General features: G+C 43.4%; 1 protein-coding gene across 1 annotated transcript in view; it reads right to left on the reverse strand.

Annotated features, from left to right (window-relative positions):
- Positions 1–1914: 1914 nt before the first annotated feature.
- Positions 1915–22062, reverse strand: part of LOC309563289 (transient receptor potential cation channel subfamily V member 6-like) — a gene marked incomplete at both ends in the record, with an annotated part of 71145 nt that continues 50997 nt past the window's right edge. Inside the window, 9 exons of the mRNA XM_082267693.1 lie at positions 1915–2377; positions 6294–6400; positions 6557–6825; positions 14208–14274; positions 14520–14685; positions 15879–15955; positions 16576–16662; positions 17189–17401; positions 19787–19933. Of these exons, the coding sequence (XP_082123819.1) occupies positions 1915–2377; positions 6294–6400; positions 6557–6825; positions 14208–14274; positions 14520–14685; positions 15879–15955; positions 16576–16662; positions 17189–17401; positions 19787–19933 (1596 nt within the window). The remainder of the gene's footprint in view (positions 2378–6293; positions 6401–6556; positions 6826–14207; positions 14275–14519; positions 14686–15878; positions 15956–16575; positions 16663–17188; positions 17402–19786; positions 19934–22062) is intronic.

Here is a 22062-nt window from a genome sequence, read left to right on the forward strand (position 1 = left end):
TTTTAACGCGTAATGGCGGCGATCTGCGATTTTTTTTGCGGTACTGCGACATTGGGGCGGACAGATCGGACCCTTGACTGACATTTTTGACACTTTTTGGGGTTACCAGTGACATTTCTACAGTAATCAGTGCTATATATATGCACTGTTACTGTAAAAATACACTGGTAGTGAAGGGGTTAACTTTATTTGGGAGGGAGGGGCTGTGTGTGTCCCTAGGGGCGTGCTTTCTACTGTGATTGGCTGTGGCTTGAGCTGTAAGGACACTGATCAACGGATCTACATAGTAGATCCATGTGATCAGTGTCTTTACAGCGAGGAGAATGACAGGTCGCTTGTTTACACAAGCTGCCTGACATTCTCCCTCTCCCCCGCCGATCGCCGAGTGGCCGGCGGACATCGGGTCCGCTGGTCACACGCGCGGGGGGGTCCGTGACCACGCGGGAGCGCGCCTCCGGCGGCGCGCGCTCGCTCCCTAGACCCTCACAAGCAAGCAACGTAGCCCTACGTTAGTTTGCCTGTGAGGGGCTGACCGCCGACGTAGATAGTCGTGCGGCGGTCGGCAAGTGGTTAAGTAGCAACATTTTTTAAAAAACTACTTGCAATACTTAAGTACAAAAAATTATGAATACTTTAGTACTTCTACTCAAGTCACTTTTTGATCGAGCACTTGTACTTTTACTCAAGTATGGGTTTTGAGTACTTTATACAACTCTGCTTAATTTGCAGATGTACACAGCCTTTTTAAGCAAGGCGTCGTGTCTGTGGTTCAGCACTACTTCCCCTGGAGATAAGCTGCCACAGGAGCAGTAGCTGTATGGAAAGACAATAGGACAGGATTAACCCTGACCTCAAGAAGAGGTATCCGATCTGACCAGGTTTAGGCCTGAAAGTGATATTAACCTTCTTAGCAGTATTCCCGAGCGTGGCTCGGGGTTAAATTTCAGAGCCAAAAGCGGTAACCCCGAGCCACACTCGGGGTACCGCCAGAAGCATGGCTGGATCCTGTAAAAGAGGTTTCTTACCTTGTCACCGGGATCCAGTGATGTATCTCAGCGGTGTGCGTTGGCGGATCTTCCTCCCGATCCTCTCTGTGCCCCGGCTTCTGTCTCCTGCGACGTGACGTTCACGGGGGGGGGTGGAACCGGCGGCAAATTCAAATGTAAAACACACCAAACACACTGATACCATACAAAATAAAATAAATTCACATTAGATTGCCCCCCAGTGCCCTTTCCTGCAGTTTTACTATACTTTTTATGTATATATATATATACGTGTATGTGTGTGTGTGTATATATATATATATATATATGTATATACGTGTGTGTGTGTGTATATATATATATATATATATATATATATATAATATATACTGTATATATATATATGTATACATACATACAAACTTATTTATAGTTTTTTATTATATTATAATTTATGATTTGTGTCTCAAACTTTATCATACCCGAGATGTTATAAAGAAGAACGCACAGTAAAAAAAAAATCATATGTAAATAGTTGGTTTGGGCTGCTCATTCACAAGAATTACATGCAAAATAATGGTACCGCTTTCAGCACCTAAAATCGGAAAGAATCATACCGCCAGGGAGGTTAAGAGACTGTGTGTATCTAGGCAGGATCCTGTGCAGCCCCAGCCCAAGTTCGGCAGAAATGCAAAAGCCAGGAGGCTGAAAATGTATGTTCTGTTGTTGTGATGCTCAAAACCTCTGCAAAGATACCCCAGTGAGTTGGTTTCAACTTTATTTTTTAAATAAAAGTGGCTCACAAGCCTTGAAAATCTACTTCCCTGGCTGGACTAGAGTTTATGCAAAACAACACATACTACATTTCAATGAAACCCCCACATTAGATACAAAGTATCTTTTAAATGACTCCAATGAAATTCAAATATTAGACATGGTGTATGTCCTCCTCCTTGTCACTGCGGATGACTTGAGAGGTTTGTACTTGTAATCGTTGTAAGGGAATTGACCTTAAGAATTTCCAGCCACGTCCACTGGCCTTCCTAACCACTGGCACTTCATGTTCTAAAGACTGAAGCCCAGGCCTAGACGGTTCCATGCTTCCTTGTGGTATGTTTAAGGGAGCCATATGTGAAGCACTTTGTATCCTCGCTGTGTCCTCATGAAGCAACCCACTTGGTGTTTGAGAAGTCTTTATTTGCTCGTATGAGGTACTCGGTGGTTCATCTGCCTCAGTCACCATCAATTTGGGCAGATGTGACTTTACAGTTTGGTCTTCCTTAAAGTCATTTAGTGTTTCCTTGTCCAAGTATTTGTTTTCTTCTTGCCCTTGGAAAGCTTCGACATAACGACGGATCTTCTGTTGGTTGAGGTCCTTTCTTACCACCACCCTATAGTACCAGAAGATAAGGTTAGAGTGTGTTGTGTTTTGAAGAAATTTGGTTAAGTAAAGCCCCGTACACACGTACCGATTGTCGGCCGTAAATATTCGGCCGACGACCGATCGGCCGATTGTAGGCTTGTTAGTATGATGCTTCCAACAGCCGACAGCGCATTTTCGGCCGAACAGAATCTGTCGTGCAGGCATTAAAATTTTTGTTGGCCAACACCAGAACGCCCGATTGTTCGCCAGTCAGTACAGATTTCGGCCAACAGACAGCAGATTTGCAGGACTGGGCATGCTCAGAAAAGAAAAAAGACAAGGAAAGTTAACCATCACATGACATCACTTCTGCAGTCGGCTGTTGTTGGCCTACAAAATTCGTGTGCAGTCTTTTGCACTTTTCAACAGACACGACAGCCCTGGACAAAAGACGGCCGATCGTTCGGCCGACGATCAGTACGTGTGTACGGGGCTTAATTCTACAATAATTCGTATAATCTGTTCTTATAGTGCACTTGTCTACAAGCAACTAAATATGTAATATCTCTGAGTATGGTTCTAAAACCAAGGCCATGTAGCAACCCATACCTATCAAACAATATGTTTTTATTTATTGGTGTATTGAATATATGTTTAGGCGTAGAGAGTGCAGAAACCCCTGGCACCGCAGCGAAAGCAAAGCTTTCAAAATCGAATACTCCCTCAATAAATCTTAAAAGGGGATTTCATGTCGTACCTATAGACTTAAATGACTGTAAAGTATTTTCTCTGGACTGAGCAATGATAATATTACAAATTCAAAAAATCCCCAACCACGGTTATAATGTGTGGATGTATGCAAACATGTGCGCCAACATCTGGAGTAACACCCAAAGAAGTCCTTCTAACAATGGCTTTGGAAAAGCAGAATATAGGGGCAAAACAGCATTATAGACAATATCACATTGTCATAATATCATGTCCAGAGATGTATAGTAACTAGGTAGAACTACTTCACTACTGTACTTAAGTACTGAAAGGCGGTATCTGTACTTTCCTAGAGTAGAATTTTTTTCTCCTACTTCCACTTTTACTTCACTACATTTTTTCAATGATTTCAATACTTCTACTCCGATATTTTTTTTTTGTGCTGCATAGTTACTCGTTACAATTATAAAGATTACCACTGCCAGAACAGTAGATGGCAGGTTTCATGAAGCTCAAAACATGTGTATTATCAGCGCATACGAAAATAAATGCTACTGTATGTATAAATAAAAGCTGCATTTGAAATAATAAAAAACAATACGATGTTCAAACTTTTGACTTCTTTTTTTAATAACTACATAACACAGTACTTGTACTTTTACTTTCAGTACTTGAGTAGCAATTTTTTTTTTCAAAACTACTGGTACTTTTACTTTCAGTACTTGAGTAGCAAAATTTTTAAAAAAACTACTTGCAATACTTAAGTACAAAAAATGTTGAATACTTTAGTACTTCTACTCAAGTCACTTTTTGATCGAGCACTTCCACTTCTACTCAAGTCACTTTTTGATCGAGCACTTGTACTTTTACTCAAGTATGGGTTTCGAGTACTTATACAACTCTGGGTTTCCGTCTGCTTATCGGTGCGGTATTTCTGCCCACAGTATGTCTATTGTTCGTAAATTGTGTGCATGCGCAGTAGACGCCGAAACCAAGGTCGGAGTCTCACGTGAGCACGGGGCTGACGTCCAGCAGAGGAAATGACGCAGCCCCGGCATAGACCCTACATTATTCCGGCAGCATCATTAGCTTGCCGGAAAATCAGGGTACACTGAGCATGCGCGGGTGACGTCATTGACCAGAACGATGTAAATAGAAAGAGAACGGCTGAAGTGACAGGCACTTTTTGATCGAGCACTTGTACTTTTACTCAAGTATGGGTTTCGAGTACTTTATACAACTCTGCTCATGTCCATGATGTACATCCGTAAGGTTTTATTGTAAAGACATTTGCGGAACACAGAAAGCATGGTATTAAAGAGAACCAGAGAGAAGCTGTATTATATCCATCACACTCCTTACAAGCTTGCTCAAACTTTGTGTATAGCAAATTAGTGAACTGATGGCACATCTATGCAATCATAGGAAAATAAGGATCTTTACCAGCACGCCTTGCAATTGGCCCAAGCAGCAGAAAGAATAAGAACAGGGATGAGAAGGTTTGTAGGTGCAACATTTACTAATACCAATCCCCTGTATCTTCTTTCTGCAGCAGCTGAATGCCAGCGGCAGGGAGAGGAGGAGTAGCCAGATTTCAGCTGCTGCAGGAGGACATTACAGGGATCAGTTCCAGGTAATGCCGCCCCTCCAGGGGTCAGCAAGGAAGGATGGGGGTCTACATGTCACTTGCCACAATCTACAGGTGAATTGAGATTGATGGGTTGCCAACCCTGGTTTACTGTTAAATGTGAATAAGGGGCCTAGATTATGTATAGCGCAATCAACATTTCTTTATTATGTGAGTTTACATACCTATGTATGTGGGGGTGGGGCAGGCTGAAAAATGTTCTTTTTTTTGGGGGGGGGGGTTTAAGAGCTTGGGTGTACCTTTTTTATACTTTTTTTCCACTTATCATTATTGCAATCACATAGGTGACCAACAGCCCACAGCATCTCTTTATTAAGTCATCAGGGGTCTATCAGGCCTTGATGTCTCCCCTGTACTCCACGCAGATCACATTCCATTTGCTTCTTCCCTGGCCACAGCGGCTAGGGAAAGTGACCGCACTAACTAGAAGTGATGAACGAAGATCCTTGGGAGATTGATGAATGGACATTTGCTAGTTTCTCTCCACTCTACCTGGTGACACCAACCATGATTGTTTCAGGCTGGTGGGTGGGATGGCCGCTGGATCACTTCCACCTGAAAGCCAAACGGCATGCAAAATTTATACACACACTCTTGGCTTCTGTAGCAGCCGGAGTGTGTAAAATTTCCTGCTCCCACCATTTGAAGAGTTAAAACACACTGAAGATCTCTGTTAAAAAGAAAACAGTCAGTGTGACGAGACCCTTGCTCACTCTGTCCGCTCTCCCGACACTCCTCTGTTTCTAGTGAGTCAGCTTGTAGATCGCAACGTCTGAAGGTTCGGTCAACCAAGGATCCGGGATCCGAACTACAGCTATGTGCCGTCCGGAATCCATTAGAACACACACCAGGCAGGCTGTATGTAAGTTCAAACAGGAAGACCATTTATTGGAAGAACACAGCACACTTTTATACAGAATTTGGAACATCCTGCCCCCAACAACCGCTTTCCTATTGGTCAATTGTAAAGTACCTGCAGTTCCCCTTCTGGTCCTCCTTAGCCATGCAAATGAGGAATTGAAAATGAGTCAGCAGTGATTGGTCAGATAGCTTGACCAGAAGGACTGCCATGTGCAAGAAGACAGAAGCCCCCAGGGGGCAATCAATGTACACAATAGCCAGACACAGAACAATGGTTCCCTAACGAGCCCTCAATACACATTACTCTGAGTGTCAATACATCTCTTAGCAGACAGCAGGCAAGTTCATTAGCACACCCGACAATAGGTGAATGGAGAGCCACTTTAGACAGTCTGTCTCCTTATTGAACTTCCTGGAATGACCATATTAGGAGTGGTACTTCCTGTCCAGAGACCTCATACTATACAGGGAATAACATCGTCATTTTACAAGGGAGACATTATTCCTGAATGTGACTGTCCCATTTGTAGTAGTCCAAACCATATTTTCAGTGTTCACCACCCTCCTGGCCACCCTGCATCCATAACAGATGCAGGATGACTTAAACATAAGAGAGCCCCATAAGGCTGGGCATGGTGCCCCCCGACCTCTCTAAAGGAATTTGGGGTCCACAACCCCCATGCCCAAAGTGACTCCCGTCACAGTCAGCTACAGCAATTGAACTCACCGCAAGTACCAATGGTCTCCTAATCCATATTTTCTACCACAAAAGCCTGATCGAGCCCAGAGGAAACGTGGGAGCTTTCTCTCCAGCCTCACTGTAGTTGCAGCAACCTGATAAAAAGAGAGGCAAGATAAATATGTCTTTATTATGATGGTGATTTAACTTGTACAATACACTTCGATTAGATTTAAAAAAAATAATAAAACAGGGCACATATGTATTATACTGTATTTCCAAAGATCCTTAGCTATCAATCCTTACAGTACCTGAGCTCTCCACAGCTCATCCCTCTCCTGTGCCACCCTCCAGTGAGTGTCTCCCACCATGGCGATTAGCAGATTCAGCATCATGAGGTTGGTAAGGATGGCGAAGGAAAAATATAAAATATGGAACATTTTCGGAAGGTTCACGGCATAGTTGTTGGGGGAGTTGAGGACATTGAGGAACAACTCAAAGGTACTGAAAATAGACATGAGGTAGTCGTAGAACCATCCAAACTGGTCAGGATCTTCTGTCTGGAAAATGATGTAAAATGCTGCCAGAAAGAAAACACAAAGAGAACGATGAACATGATGACTTGCATAAAAATATAGAAGAAGAAACTTCATTTTTATAAAAACTGTTTTACAATATGGGCTTACATGCATTCAGGTGCATCAATGCATGGGAGCCACATTGTGGGAACACGGGTTGCAGCAGTCTCAGCCAAGCTCAGGCTCCTGCGGGGTTAGATTGGTTTCTCTGCAATTTTCTACCTTACTCTTCTCTTCAATTTTTATTAGTGCTAACATGTATTTGGGGGTTTATGTATCTTTTCTATAAAGATTCCAGACACTGGGGCATGTCCCTTCATATAAATCACACTTTTTTATATTACCACCCTCACCTTTCTGCTTCTCCTAACCTCTGCAGACATATCCCCAAACCCTGGGCCTTCATCATTTACCTGTGCTCAACACACCACTTACCCTGCACCCTCACTCAGCACAATCTAGTTCCCATATCTCTTCCTCCCAAGACCAGACTCCCTTTCTTTTGCACCCTTTGGAACGTCCGCTCTATCTGTAATAAACTCACCTCTCTTCATAACCTTTTTATCGCTAACTCATTTAATCTACTCGCCATCACCGAAACTTGGCTTCACGAATCTGACACTACGTCTTCTGCTGCCCTAGCCCAAGGTGGTCTTCTATGGACTCACTCCCCCAGACACAATGGACGCAAGGGAGGGGGTGTTGGGATCCTTTTAGCCCCACATAGCACCTTTCAGGTACTTCACCCACCTCCCTCTCTGTCACTATCCTCATTTGAGGTACACTGCATTCGTCTTTTCTCCCCTGTTTCTCCAAGGATAGCTGTGATCTACCGCCCCCCCTGGACCAGTATCGACCTTTGACGACTTCTCTGCCTGGCTACCCTACTTTCTCTCTTCCGAAATCCCCACAATCATTCTCGGTGACTTCAATAACCCTATTAATACTAACACTCCTGCCACTTCCAAACTTCTCAATCTAACCTCCTCCTTTGACCTGAAGCAATGGATACATGCTTCTACTCACCCTGAAGGCAATATCCTTGACCTTGTTTTCTCCAACCTATGCACTCCGCACAACCTTTCAAACAATCCTTTCCCTCTCTCTGATTACTACCTTATTCGTTTCACTCTCTCCCTCTCCTCCACCTCACAAAAGTGAGTAAACCCCTAAGCAATGCTAGCAGCACTCATACGTCTATTTCCCAAAGACAACCTCTGGATATGATGCTGAGCACGTGCACACAAGTTCTTTGGCTGACCATGGTTAGGCCTGTTCTGCATGGAACCTGTTCTGTTAAACCACTGTATGGTCTTGGCCACCGTGCTGCAGCTCATATTCAAGGTCTTTGCAAACTTCTTAAAGTCTAGGCCAGGGGTGTCATACTCAATTGCATTGCGGGCCGCATCAGCATTATAGTTGCCCTCAAAGGGCCGGTTATATCTGTAGGATTAGATGTCCAGAGCACCCCACACCCCTTACACAATTACATGGGATTTCAAGAACCACCACCATCAGAAGTCCTTCCTTTCATCACAATGCACCCCCTTAGCTTGTGCTGCTGCCAGGAAAAGATGCAGGTGGATCTGGGAAGAAGTGCAGAGTCTGGAAGAGAACCAGAGGAGAGCTGGAGTCAGCTGAATGCTGAGACCAGGGGGGCAGAGACAAGGTGGAGAGGTGCAGGATCTGCAGGAGGAGTTCTGCCCTCCTCTCTGCTGCGGACTGCTGCAAGGGGGGGGCAAAGATGAGCCTTTCTGCAGCTGCACTGAGGAGTGCAGGATCTGGCAAAGGAGTCCTACCCTCTCTGCTGCCGACTATAGAGACAAGGTGGGTGCCGCAGCTGCAGGAGAGGTGCAAGGGCCACATGCAATGGCCTGGGGGGCCGCATTCGGCCCGCGGGCCTTGTGTTTGACACCTGTGGTCTAGGCCATTTTTATGTAGAGCAACAATTCTTTGTTTCAGATCCTCAGAAAGTTCTTTGCCATAAGGTGCCATGTTGAACTTCGAGTGACCAGTATGAGAGAGTGAGAGCGATAACACCAAATTTAACACACCTGCTCCCCATTCACACTTGAGACCTTGTAACACTAACGAGTCACATGACAAAGGGGAGGGAAAATGGCTAATTGGGCCCAATTTGAACATTTTCATTTAGGGGCGTACTCAATTTTGTTGCCAGCAGACATTAGACATTAATGGCTGTGTGTTGAGTTATTTTGAGGGGACAGCAAATTTTCACTGTTTTACAAGCTGTACACTCACTACTTTACATTGTAGCAAAGTGTCATTTCTTCAGTATTATCACATGAAAAAATATAATAAAATATTTATAAAAATGTTAGAGGTGTACTTTTGTGAGATACTGTAAATCTGATGTCTTTTAGACCCCAAATCTCTCTTCTGGCCTCCAATGAAGCCGATCAAACAGAGATCGGTCTAATCGGCTGCTTTCCTGGCCGTTAGCAGTCAGGTAAATAGAGAGGCGGAACCAGGAGTGATGAAAACCCAGGAGGCGGGTGTTTTATGCACTGGTCCAAATAATTTAGTGGAGGGGGGATTATGGTGTGGGTTGTTTTTCAAGGGTTGGGCTTGACCCCTTAGTTCCAGTGAAGGGAACTCTTAAGGTGTCAGCATACCAAGACATTTTGGACAATTTCACACTCCTAACTTTGTGACCTCTCCCTTTTCCAACATTACTGCGCACCAGTGCACAAAGCAAGGTCCATAAAGACATGGATGAGCAAGTTTGGGGTGAAGGAACTAGACTAGCCTGCACAGAGTCCTGACCTCAACCCAATAGAACACCTTTGGGATGAATTAGTGCACAGACTATGAGCCAGGCCTTCTCGTCAACATCAGTGCCTAACCTCACAAATGCGCTTCTGGAAGAATGGTCAAACATTCCCATAGACACACTCCTAAACCTTGTGGACAGCCTTCCCAGAAGAGTTAAAGCTGTTATAGCAAAGAGTGGGCCAACTCAATATTGAACCCTACGGACTAAGACTGGGATACCATTAAAGTTTATGTGCGTGTAAAGGCACGTGTCCCAATACTTTTGGTAATATAGTGTGTGTATGTAAGCACGTGTAAGGTGTTGGTTGTAATCACATAATATATTAGTAGATGGGTCACAAAAAAACAAAAACAAAAAAAATGTACAAAGGAAAAAAGAAAAAAAAAAAAAGAAAGAGAAAAAGAAGTGTGTCACTGGTATAAATTGTGTATAGTAATGGCATAGGAATTCCTGTGATAAACTTTCTGCTGTTAGGTGAGGGAATAATAGATAATACTCAACAGTCACTATATACGGCAGTATGCTACATATGATAAAATATGTAGAGAGACATAAAAAGAAAAAAGGGGGAGTCAAAGGTATTGTTGTCCCTTCCAGGCCAGTGGGGCTCCAAAACATATTAAACTGTCCCTAAGTCCCTGTTCAGACAGATTGATTCGCTCCTGCTGTCGTTCCTGTGGCATAGAAGATCTCCCAGAATAGCATTGGAAACTTTAAAGTTACCCACACAATTGGCTGGCCTAGCCTTCCCTAGCTTCTACCACTACTACCTGGCGTCTCAATTGGTGGTGGTTCATGATTGGCTGCATCCCTCCTCGCACAATGCCTGCACCACCACCGAGGCGGCCATTTTCACCTCTCTCGAATCCCTCCATAACATTGTCTATCGTAGGCAGGTTCCGTCTGGCCTTGGTACCTTCATGCCCTGGACTATTTTATCCCTCTTTCGCCTAGTGGTCCGGCGCTTCTCCTAACAGTCCACTTTGGTGCAATCCTGAGCTTCCTGAACTGCTGTCTTTCCCGCATTCTCAGTTTTGGATAACTAGGGGAGTTAAGTACCTCAACCACTTATATAGTACCCATGGGTTTAAGTCCTTTCAGCAACTCCGTGAGGAATTCGGGCTTCCCTCTTCGTCCTGGTTTTACTATCTCCAGGTCAGGCATGCCTTGCGGACTCAATTTGCTTCTCTTCAGACTCCTCTGTGCATGGCTCCCTGGAGAAACTGCTTCGGGACCCTGGCATTGCTAAATTGATTTCCCAATACTACTCCTTTTTGATGGTGGACTCTAACCCCAGATTTGCGAGGGCACAGACTCGCTGGACAGACTTGGGCATCGACCTTAGCGAGGATGAATGGACAGAGTTTTCCTCTACTTACCCTAAGTCCGTTCTGGCCTTCAGTGACTGCCTTATTCAGCTTAAGGTATTTCATCACAGTCATCTCACTCCTAGCCAGCTACACAAGTTGGGTTTGCGTCCCACCCCTGACTGTTTTCGGGGTTGTGGGATGCTGGCCGATTTTCTACATTGTTTTTGGTCCTGTCCGCTGGTTTCCAAGTTTTGGTCTGACGTTGACTCCTTTTTTCTCCACAGTTCTTGGTATCCCTGACATTCTTCATCCGAAAAATTGCTTACTGGGTGTGTTTGGGGACCTATCGGTTTCTGGGCACATGAAACGACTACTTCGCATCCTGTACTTCTATGCTAGCAAGGCAATTCTCCTGAGTTGAAAGGGGTCCACGAGACCTACTGTTACGACTTGGCTTCAACTGATCAATGGGTGTCTTCCTTTACATAAACTTACCTTTGATCTGAGAGGTCGCTCGCATGTATTCAATAAAATTTAGAATGGCTGGATTTCCAGTCCTCTCACTTTAACTCCTCCGAGTTTGGGGGAGCAGGGCTCCGATACTCCTCCTGATTGCCTCTGACACTTCCCACTGCCGTGATGGTGATGCTCATTGTACTGTATACGACTGTTTATTATGCTTTGCTTGTGACTATTTCTCTCTACACTGTAGTGATGTTCTTTCTACTGTACAGAATGTGATGGGGGGGGGGTGACCTGGAGTGCCAACATTAGTACTTGTATTGTTTAGTTACTTGTGACTGTGTTTTTATTGTTTTGTATTGTTGTTTGCTGTATTTGTTTGCAAAACCAATAAAAATATCTTTAGAAAAAAAATTAAGCTGATCACTAGGACATTTATAACATCAAGATATGATGTTGTAATTCTGCCATTATGTCCAGTGGACCGTGAGAGTTTATGGGTTAACAGCAAGGATTTTCAGTCTTCCAATCAGATGGAGAAATGGGTATACCAAGTTCTTTTTCCCATTTAGATAGAAATCATGAGGCCTGGGGAATGGGGATTAAGATCTTGAAGAAGCATTTTAAATAACATAAACAGTACATGGATTGGTTGCTGCTCCTGTAAGAGAAGACTCTCAAATCCAGAAAGGGATCTTTGAATGGCAGAGATCGATTTAAGAGAGTGAATAAATGTATAAAGCTGATGCGGTTGCAACCATAGAGACCTTCCAGGTACCAAAGCAGGAAGCAAAGATTATAGAAAGGGAAACTCATCAATAACCAATGTTTGACAGTCCTAGTATTGTCGGTTTTTTCAAAGTTAGAAAGAATTGAGACTGTAGTGCTGGAGGGAATTCAGGGTTAATTGGACCAATAAAAGTAGAGAAAATCCCTTTTACTAAGAAAATTGTCCCACAATTTAATTATTGAGGATATTAATATAGGCATATCTTCTGGTTTTGGATGGTATTCAGGGCATACCAAGGGCATTTAGGTCAGTTTTAAAGAAAAACTATCATATGTATACTACACATGAAACCTAGGAAGCTCAACTTTGTACATAACCCGTGCTTTTAATCTCTAAGGCCTCATTGATCTTCTGTGACATACAGGCTGGGTCCTTAGGATACCCCGTGCCATAAGTTGGACCCAGTATTGAGGTTCTGGGCGATAGTGAAAGAGCCTAAGCACACAAGCTCCTTCACTACAAGGGCCCTCCATCACCCTTGCTAAGTCACACAACTTCCCGACCGGCTGGTTGCCTATGCATTCAACACTAGTACTGTAGTTATTGGAAATGGCAATACAGCCTCCTCTACTTCACTTTACTGCACGTTAGACATATGTACTGCATCTTCTCTATCTCATCTTGTCCATGGGTGTGAACCCTGTCTTGTGATATGCCAAGCTTGCATGCATACCTTTAAGATTGTCCTGAAGTGGCGTCAGACCAGGCAAAGTTATATAACAACAAAATTATTTACTGAAGTTAGTTAAAGTGTTTGTAAAGTCAGAAGGTTTTTATCTTAATGCATTCTATGCATTAGGATAAAAAGCCTTCTGTGTGCAGCAGCCCCCCTCAGCCCCTCTAATACTTACCTGAGCCCTGTCTGAATCCAACGATGTTGCAGGAGTGTTTCGGCTGCCTTGGACTCCCCTCCTCATTGGCTGAGACAGCAGCGTGGCGCCATTGGCTCCTGCTGCTGTCAATCAAAGTCAGTCAGCCAATGTGGAGAGAAAGGGGGTGGGGCCAGGTGTCTGAATGGACACAGGGAGCTGTGGCTCAGCTCAGGTGCGCCCTTAGCAATCTGCTTGCTGTGAGGGCACTCAACAGGAGGGAGGGCCCAGGAACACCAAATTGGGACCTGAGAATAGGAGGATCTGGGCTGCTCTGTGCAAAACCACTACACAGAGCAGGTAAGTATAACATGTTGGTTATTTTTAACTAAAAAAAAGAGACTTTAGTTTCACTTTAAATATAACAAATGAACAGTTTAACATGCTACACATTCCTGTATGAGGCCTTCTAAGTTTCCCTTGGTGCCCATTAGGTATTTTCCTGGTGCCCCTGTCCCATGAGGTAGTCAAATTTTAAAAAGGAGTGAAAGTCCTTTAGAGTCCACAGATGAAAAACACACCCCTAGAACCCCCGACTGGGCTCCTATGAGGAGTGGTTAAGGGGCAAGAAATGAATCGTGCAGCGTACTTGTTCCTTTGATGGGGTACCCTGGAAACAAGCTTCCGGCCAACTTACTAACGCTGGCACTCCCGAGACATAGTTACTCCTCTTTTTATGTGTTTGCCCCACCAGAAGGTGGTACTTTCCAAAAAGCTTGGGAAAACTTGACCAGCAGTGTTAACCCTTACCTTTCAGAGAGTACTACTTCAGCAGGGCAATACAACAACGCAATAACTGCCATGCAGAAGTTCAACCAACTTAAAAACTATACAACATTTTAACAAACATAACAAGACTTTACAACCACCTGCTTACACACCTGCTGTGTCCAGGTTCACTCCATCTCTGTTGTAATCTTTACTTTATTTTATTTAGAATGTAAAAAGAGGAACCCGAATACCCAAAAGTAAGAAGGAACACCCAAAGCTAATAGGGAGATCTCACTGTCGAAATATTCAAGACATACAAGAACCATTTAAGAGCTGACTCACCAGACTCTACCTAAAGGTATAATAAAAGGATTGCATGTACTGATCATTTAGGCCTTTATATCTACTGTATAATTATAACTAATCTTCAGAACTCTTTACTTACCAGTTGTATATCCGAAAATGACCACAATCATCAGCCAGCAAAACCGTAGCAAGTCTCCAAAAATCATCTGCAGAGACAAGAGCAGGAATTTTTTCACACGCCCAATACATTGAACACATATCAGTTCATTTAATGGATGTATTGCAAATGAAAGCGCTACAGAAAAGGGAACAATTTCCTTTTGGCAAGAACTTTCCCAACATCTTATCAATTCACAATACAACATGGCACTTCAATTAAAATCATTCACATTGCTTGGTCCTTTTAGGTTGTACATGTCCAGCCCAAAGCCCCATTCCCAAGTCAACTTACTTTTTGGATCATGATGGTGAATGGTCCAAGCATTTGGAATCCACGTGCAAAATACATGACATAGCACCACCCCAGAACAAGTAATATGCACATTGGCACCACCTCGCGATCTATGTCTGTCACTCGGAGAACGAGGGTCACAAGCACAAAACAAGGGAAGGCGATTCTGTTGGCAAAAAAATATTTTAATTGCTTTGCTCATATACACAAAATACATATCAAACCCAAGAAACAAACATGACAAAAAATGCAGCTACTGGTTATTTAAAGTAGTTGTAAAGGTTCCTCTATGCCTATCAAATGACTCTGAAAAGCTATCTGCAGCACCACTGCTGAACACAACCCACTGAAACAAATGGGGTCACACGGACACTTTGTGCAATGCATGCGGTTAAGATGCAGTGGTGTAACATTTACAGGGTTAGAACAGGTTTACTGTAAGATACTGTGTATATTTGGTGTATTTACTTGTTACTATAACTAGTGATTAACTGTTCTTTATTGTTATTTCAACTAAGCCCTGGCTGTTTAAACAGGGCCTAGTTGATTAATACTTTTTTCAAGCCTTCTTCTTAAGTAAAGTCAAGGTAAAGAGTTAGAACCTATCTGCATTGTGTCAGTGAGTCATTTAAAGGTATACACAACATGTCTGAACCTAGAGCGTCAGGAGGGCTGGACAGTTCACAGGGTCAAAGCGGCACAGAAAAACATACAATTACAAGCAACCCCCAAGGGCGCAGTGCTACACAACAGGCCAGAAGAAGGTGACACAATGTGGTGGGGTTTTTGTAAAACAGGTAGGTGATTGTCCCATCAAGAAGAAGCTTGGTGATCCAGGGTCCAAATGGTGCCAACAGCTAGCCAATGTGGGCCCTCCTTAATGGCAGATCTTCTGATCATCACCTCATATCTTAAGCCTCGTACACACGCGTCAAAAATCGGCAGGGAATTTTCGTCCGACGACCGATTTGCCGATTTTCGGCTTGTTAGTATGATGCTTCCGACAACCGACTTCGACTTTTCGGCCGAAAAAAATCTGGTGTGCAGGCTATAAAATTTTGTCCGCCGTCAAAACATGGCCAATTTTCATGCAGTCAGTACAGATTTTGACAGGGAAAGATCTAAGGAGCAAGACTGGGCATGCTCAGAGAAGAAAGAACACAAAGAAAGCAATCCAACACATGACATCACTTCTGAAGTAGAATTTTGTCGGGCGAGAAAATTCGTGTGCAGTCTAGGCACATTCCAACCAACAGACACCACTCTGGACAAAAGACGGACGATCGGTTGGCCGATAATTGTTGCGTGTGTACGGGGCTTAAGGCTAGTTTACATAAAATTATTCCCTGTGGTTCTTACATGATAAGTGTGAACAGTCTTCCATGAATAGCTTGTGTTATGTTTTTTGGATCTCTTATCTGGAACAGGTCCGGAATCTAAAGAGTTTAGAAAAAACAACATAATATATTGGAGATAAACATGACTGCACCATTTTCTGGATAATAAACAACATTTTATTTTCTTCTAATTTCTTATTTCACCAAATGGCACAGGATCTGCCACATGCAGTTTGCAGTCCTCTGATGTGCGCACCCACTGCTCTGTCAGCAGTTGAAAAATGTTTCTTAGTAGCTATTCTTTATTGGACTACATTGAGGCCTTATTAAAATTTAAAAAATGTGTTTTCAATTTTTCTGTCGGGTCCTATGGGGTGAGGACTGTCACTACCCTTCCTGTTTCCCCTCCCCTCTCTATTTCCCCAGCCTGGGATCAGCCTCCTACTTGATGATGTAGGTATGTGAGGCACATTGTACATGCACTGCAAAGTCTGTGATGCCTGCCCATATGCCATGCACACTAATGTCATATGTCATACCGCAGGATGGGGCAGGATGGGGCGGATTGTTGCCATGTGAGTGGGGAAAAGGTGGGGAATTTTGGATGCGGGCTTTGGTGGGTGGGAGGACTGCTCTGGGAGTTCTTTTATTGTACTTCCTCACTCTATCCAAAAGTAAAAACAAAATGGCTTGGCATACACTTTAAATTCTTTGTTTACCTTTAGAAATAAAAGTATGATTGCCCCAATAACACTAATGATCTCTCCTGCCAGGCGGAGGTGGTCTTCAGAAGTGAGGTACGATTCCTGGTGAGATGAAGAAGAAAATATTGAGAAGGTAGGGGTGACAGTCCTGAAACTTGCCAACATTCCTTCATGTACCAAATGGTAGATTTTCTATCCATTGCGACTTTAAGGGCAAATGAACATCCAAGTGTATATCATGAACCATGTAGTTTTTATTTTTTTTTTATCAAAATACATAACATCACCTAAAATCATACAGCAGCTGACATATTGTACATCAGATGAAATACATTCTTTGCACAACTTGCAGTATACTGGTGCTTTCCCTGAAGGGATCATACATAAAATTTGTTGTACTTGATATGTCTGCACAGATCACCATATCAGGACAGGTCAGTCTCAAACAATGTCTACTACAGGGGTTATGGGTATACGGTATATACTCCTGAATAGGACGTAATTCAAAACGCTGCAGACCTGTCCCGATGCGGAGATCTGCGCAGACAAATCAAGTATAACAAATTTTAACATGTGTACAAAATATAAAAAAAATTGCCCCAATAGAAAAAGAGTTTACGTTTCTTACATTTAGAGGTTTTTGGATCAACAAGGTGATGTCCCTTGGATTAGTTATGTTGTCCAGTCTTGGTTTAAGGGGGCGGTTGGCACAGGCAAGAGAGACAACAATCATGTAAAGGATGTAGATAAAGGCCAATGTCCAGAAATATGGCCGACCAAACCTCTGCCATTTTCTGTTGACCAACTCCTGGACTGGAGAGAGATCCAAAATTCGACGAGCCTAAGAATATATAAAGTATTGAGTCAATAAGACGTGAAATATCAGCTACTACATGCTAGATAAGCAATAAAGAAAACAATGAATTTGATTGGCCCCAGTGTAAAGGGACAATTTTAAAGCATTATATTGGCAGGAGGGATAGAGTTAAAGTGTATGTAAAGATAACAGCAGTTGTGTCGCTGCTTGAGCTGGTCTCTATATAGCAGCTATAAGAACTGGCATATTCTTAGTAACAGTGTTGGGGCCTGTTGCTGCAGAACTGGATGTGCAGACTAGCCTGGAGCATGCCCCTTTTGGGCATTGGGCTCTGCATGGTAGGGCTTTCCAGATTGAGTATGTAGCTTAATTACAGAGTGGTTTCTAGGTGAAAAGCTGAAGTGCAGCCTCTGATAGGAACCTGTCTCTGCAGAATCAGAGAGTAAGGGTGGTGAAACTAAAGCATCAGGCTACATCACTGCTGCACCACGCTTTCAAAATCTTCCCTACTGCTAGTTGTACCCTAATAAGGGTTAAGGCTGATGACCCAGTGATGACATCATCTACTAGGTGCAGAGCTGCACATGTACTTTGCACTCTCATTCCTGCTATTAAGCCCAGAGGAATCATCATCCCACTGCTGCTTCTGCTCTTGAAGCTTTACGTGATCTCTGGTCTTCAGTACTGACCCACTGCCCACTTAGGGCGACCTGGGTTTGACTCACATTGGGCCAAATTGCCTACTACTGTGGGGTGCAACATGTGCATACAGAGAACAGTCCCACAGCCACGGATGACCTCAGCCACTACTCTTCCAAAGGTTCTGCGGATGTTTATCTGGTGACCCCAAGGGGTTCAGCACCTGTAATAGAGACCCCTATAGTTGTAAGGTCATCAATGACTAAATCTCCTGCAGTTCCATTGGGTAAGCGTGGACCTCTGTATCCACTATGGATTTCCTATCTGTGCCCAACTGCTGCAGCAATCTAACTGAAGATACTCCAAACCTGTCCTAGCTGTATCTTTAGCAGAGTCTCTGACCCTTATAAGTTCCCAACTCAAAACAAGCCTGAGGGCCCTGGTATCAGATCAGATTCAATGTCCCATTAGTCTACTACTGGAGAGGTTAGTTTTGAGCCACCTGCAAATTATGCAGATTTGTAAGGGGTTGTTTTAAACCTGACTGTTGCAGTAAATTCTAACCTACATCTGGAGGATCATCCTGCTGCCACAAGCCTTTGTTAATTTAGAGCTCCTACAACGGGTTACTTCCCCCATCTTTGGAGGGCTTCTCTAGCTGCTGTGTCCAAATACTTGGGAATTTTATCTAGTTGTCAAGAAGCGATAGTTGTTGGGATATCTTCCACAAAGAATAGGCTGATCTCCATTCACCTCCAGGTAGGTTTGGGGCTCTCCCTGTGACGGGTCAAGCGACTTGGTCCATATACTGGATGATGCAGACTGTGCAACTCTCAACAGCACTGTCACTACTAGAAAAAAGGTATCATTCATTGGATCTGCTTAACTGAGCATCTCCACTTTGAAGAGTATCTGAGCACCCCTCAGTTGCTGCCAGGCAAAAAGTATTTATTGCTGTATGGTCATGTGCTTCCCTGGACTACCAGCAGGCAGACTACACTAAAACATTGCTACAAACATCTCCTATGGGGGATAATGTAAGTCTAAAAGCCTTTTGTAGGACACCAGGTGATAGGTCTTCCTTCTGTGACTGAGTAGCAGTCTCTTGAGGAAGTTCCTTTAGATTCCATCCTCATTCCTGTTCCCAATCAGGTAAATTTTCTTGTGACCAACATTTCTAACACTTGCTCCTCAGGGGAGGCTATAGTGCTGCTCTGAGGCAGGTTGGATGATTCTTGGAATTATATGTTAGAGCACAGTAAAGCAGATTTGCAATGTTGCCTACCATATCCTAGGAACACTCTTTGGTGTTTGGATGGTAGGTACCCCACTCATCCTGCTTCTGTGCTCATGTACCAGAGAAGCACCCCCAAGGTGGGTCAAAAAGAACCACCCCAATCCATGCCATAGACTGATGGGTGGCACCTGGGACTTCTTAGTCAAAAGAGACCATCTAGATGTCTTGTCCGAAGTCCAGGCTTCTAGATACAGAATCATAGGTTTAAAAGGACTGAGAGTCCCCACGAGAAGGGGAGACTATGCTAGGGGATAGCATGGCAAGATTAGAACCCCCTGCCAGATTTTCATTGCTCTTTGTCCCTGCTGCAGATTTCCATTCTCGAACAGAGCCCCGGACATTAGTAAGAACATGAAAAATGTTCCAATCCTTACCCTATCCAAAACTAAAAAAAAAGTGATGCAGATGCTGTGTGGCTTTTACAGAGATCGAAAGGGGGTCACTCATGAACACACAAATATTTCCATACACACCTCTCTTTTTTTTGCAGAGACCACCAGATCCAGTACAGATTTAGGATCCCCCCATACATCGATCTCCGTCAGGTCATAAAGATAGCAACTAATGGGACCAAATGTCCACTGGAGTTGTCTCCTCTTCTGTACAATGTGCTGGAACATCTAGGGCGAACATAATTAAGTCAGGCTTATTCAATAAAGCAATGCAAAAAGCACTAAATGTACAAAATGATACCACTCAAAGCAACCATTCACAACTAACCTTATTATAGTCAGATCAATTAAAGATTTTTTCTTTTTTATACTGCATCTGTTCTGAGTGGCAGGCCCATGAAAATAAGGGGGGCATTAGGAGCACATGCCCTGGGCACAGTGTTGAGGTGGAGGAGGGGACCTGATAGCAGGGACTACAGTGTCACTCCTATCAGAAGGAGCAAGACCTGATTGCTGCTGGAGAGATGATTATGCTCTCTACTTCCCCAAATAGGAGCCTGCTGTGGATGAAAGAGGTGGTCACCCAAAGAGGACACTTCCATCCCAGTACGGCACCACTAGATAGTGAATGGTGAAGGCAGACTTCCCTTCTTTCTGTCTCCTCTTGTTATGTGGCATATCACATGACCAAAGATGGGAATCAGAAGAAGCCACCTTCATTTCCTGTGGATGTCATGTTGAAGGAGGTCTGTACTCAGGAAACTGAAAAGAAAAAATGCAGAGGGCGCACCAGCCTAGAACATTACCTTTAAAACTATTTATTGTTTAAAAACATATGTACATCATACTCACAAAAATGCATAAATAATAGGCACAAGGTACGATGATAAGTCCACCGAAAAAGTCCATTGGGCGTAGTTTTCTAGTACAGACTGTGATAAGATGTAGACCTTGAAATACAGCTTACGCATTTTGGGGGTGTCCCCCCTTCCTCAGAGCCTATCTTATCACGGTCTGTACTAGCGAACTACGTCCAGTGGACTTTTTCGGTGGACTTATCATCGTACTTTGTGCCCATTATTTATTTGTTTTTGTGAGTATGGTGTACATACATTTGTAAACAATAAATAGTTTTAAAGGTAATGCGCTAGGCTGGTGCGCCCTCTGCATTTATTGTTTTCTTTCAGTAACACCACCAATGATGGGACATGTTTTTCTTCCAGTGACACCTATGATGGCGAGACATTTTTTTGCTGCCAGTGACACAATTGATGCAGGGGCTTTTTTTCCTTTAAGTGACACCACCAACTCAAGGAAATAGTTTTCCTTCTCCACTGTTAGCCCCAGATTTGTACACCCATATTAACAGCTTAAGAACTGCCCCATATACATATACTGCGGCCTTAAGCATGAAATCACGTACCTGTACGTGATCTCCTTCTTCAGGTCTGGGGCACGCGCATGCACCGCCGGTGACCCGCTTCCGCTATGATTGGACACAGCAGGAGCCAATCAGCGGGTTCGGTGGACCCGATATTCGCCAGCATCCGACGATCTTTACCAAGACAGACAGAACAGCGATCTCCCAATGTAAACAAGGCAGATCGCCGTTTTGTCAGTGGGGAAGATGGAGATCCATAGAAACATAGAAACATAGAATGTGTCGGCAGATAAGAACCATTTGGCCCATCTAGTCTGCCCAATATATCCTGTGTTTTCTGCTAAGCATATGTATTCTTCATTTGTTTTATGTATGTTATTCATTTGTTTTATGTATGTGGTGACACTACTAAGAATTGGCTGCTAATCTTTGGCCCTGCTCACACTTTATATCTATTTTCTATCTATTACATCTGGTATATGGTCAAGCGCATTGGTTTCTTTACTTTCATCTCTAGGCAGGAACACGGATCTCTGTCTTCCCCCAGTCAGAGCACCTCCCCCACAGTTAGCAAGCACTCCCTAGGAACACATTTACCCCTTTAATCGCCCCTGATGTTAACCCCTTCCCTGCCAGTGTCATTAGTACAGTGACAGTGAATTTTTTTTAACACTAACCACTGTATTGGTGTGAGTGGTCATCAAAAAGTTTCATGGGGTGTCAGATTTGTCTGCCGCATTGTTGCAGTCACGCTAAAAATCGCTGATTTCTGCCGCTACTAGTGAAAAAAATTAAAAAAAATAAAAAATGTATCAAAAATATGTAGCAGAATACATACTGGCCTAAATTGATGAAGAAATTATTTTTTTTACATTTTTTATGGGATATGTTTTATAGCAAAAAGTAAAAAATTATGTTTTGTTTTTTTTTTTTTTCAAAATTGTTGGTCTTTTTTTGTTTATAGCACAAAAAACAA

The sequence above is a fragment of the Pelophylax lessonae genome (genome assembly GCF_965119305.1).
Source record: "Pelophylax lessonae genome assembly, chromosome: 9".
NCBI lineage: Eukaryota > Metazoa > Chordata > Amphibia > Anura > Ranidae > Pelophylax > Pelophylax lessonae.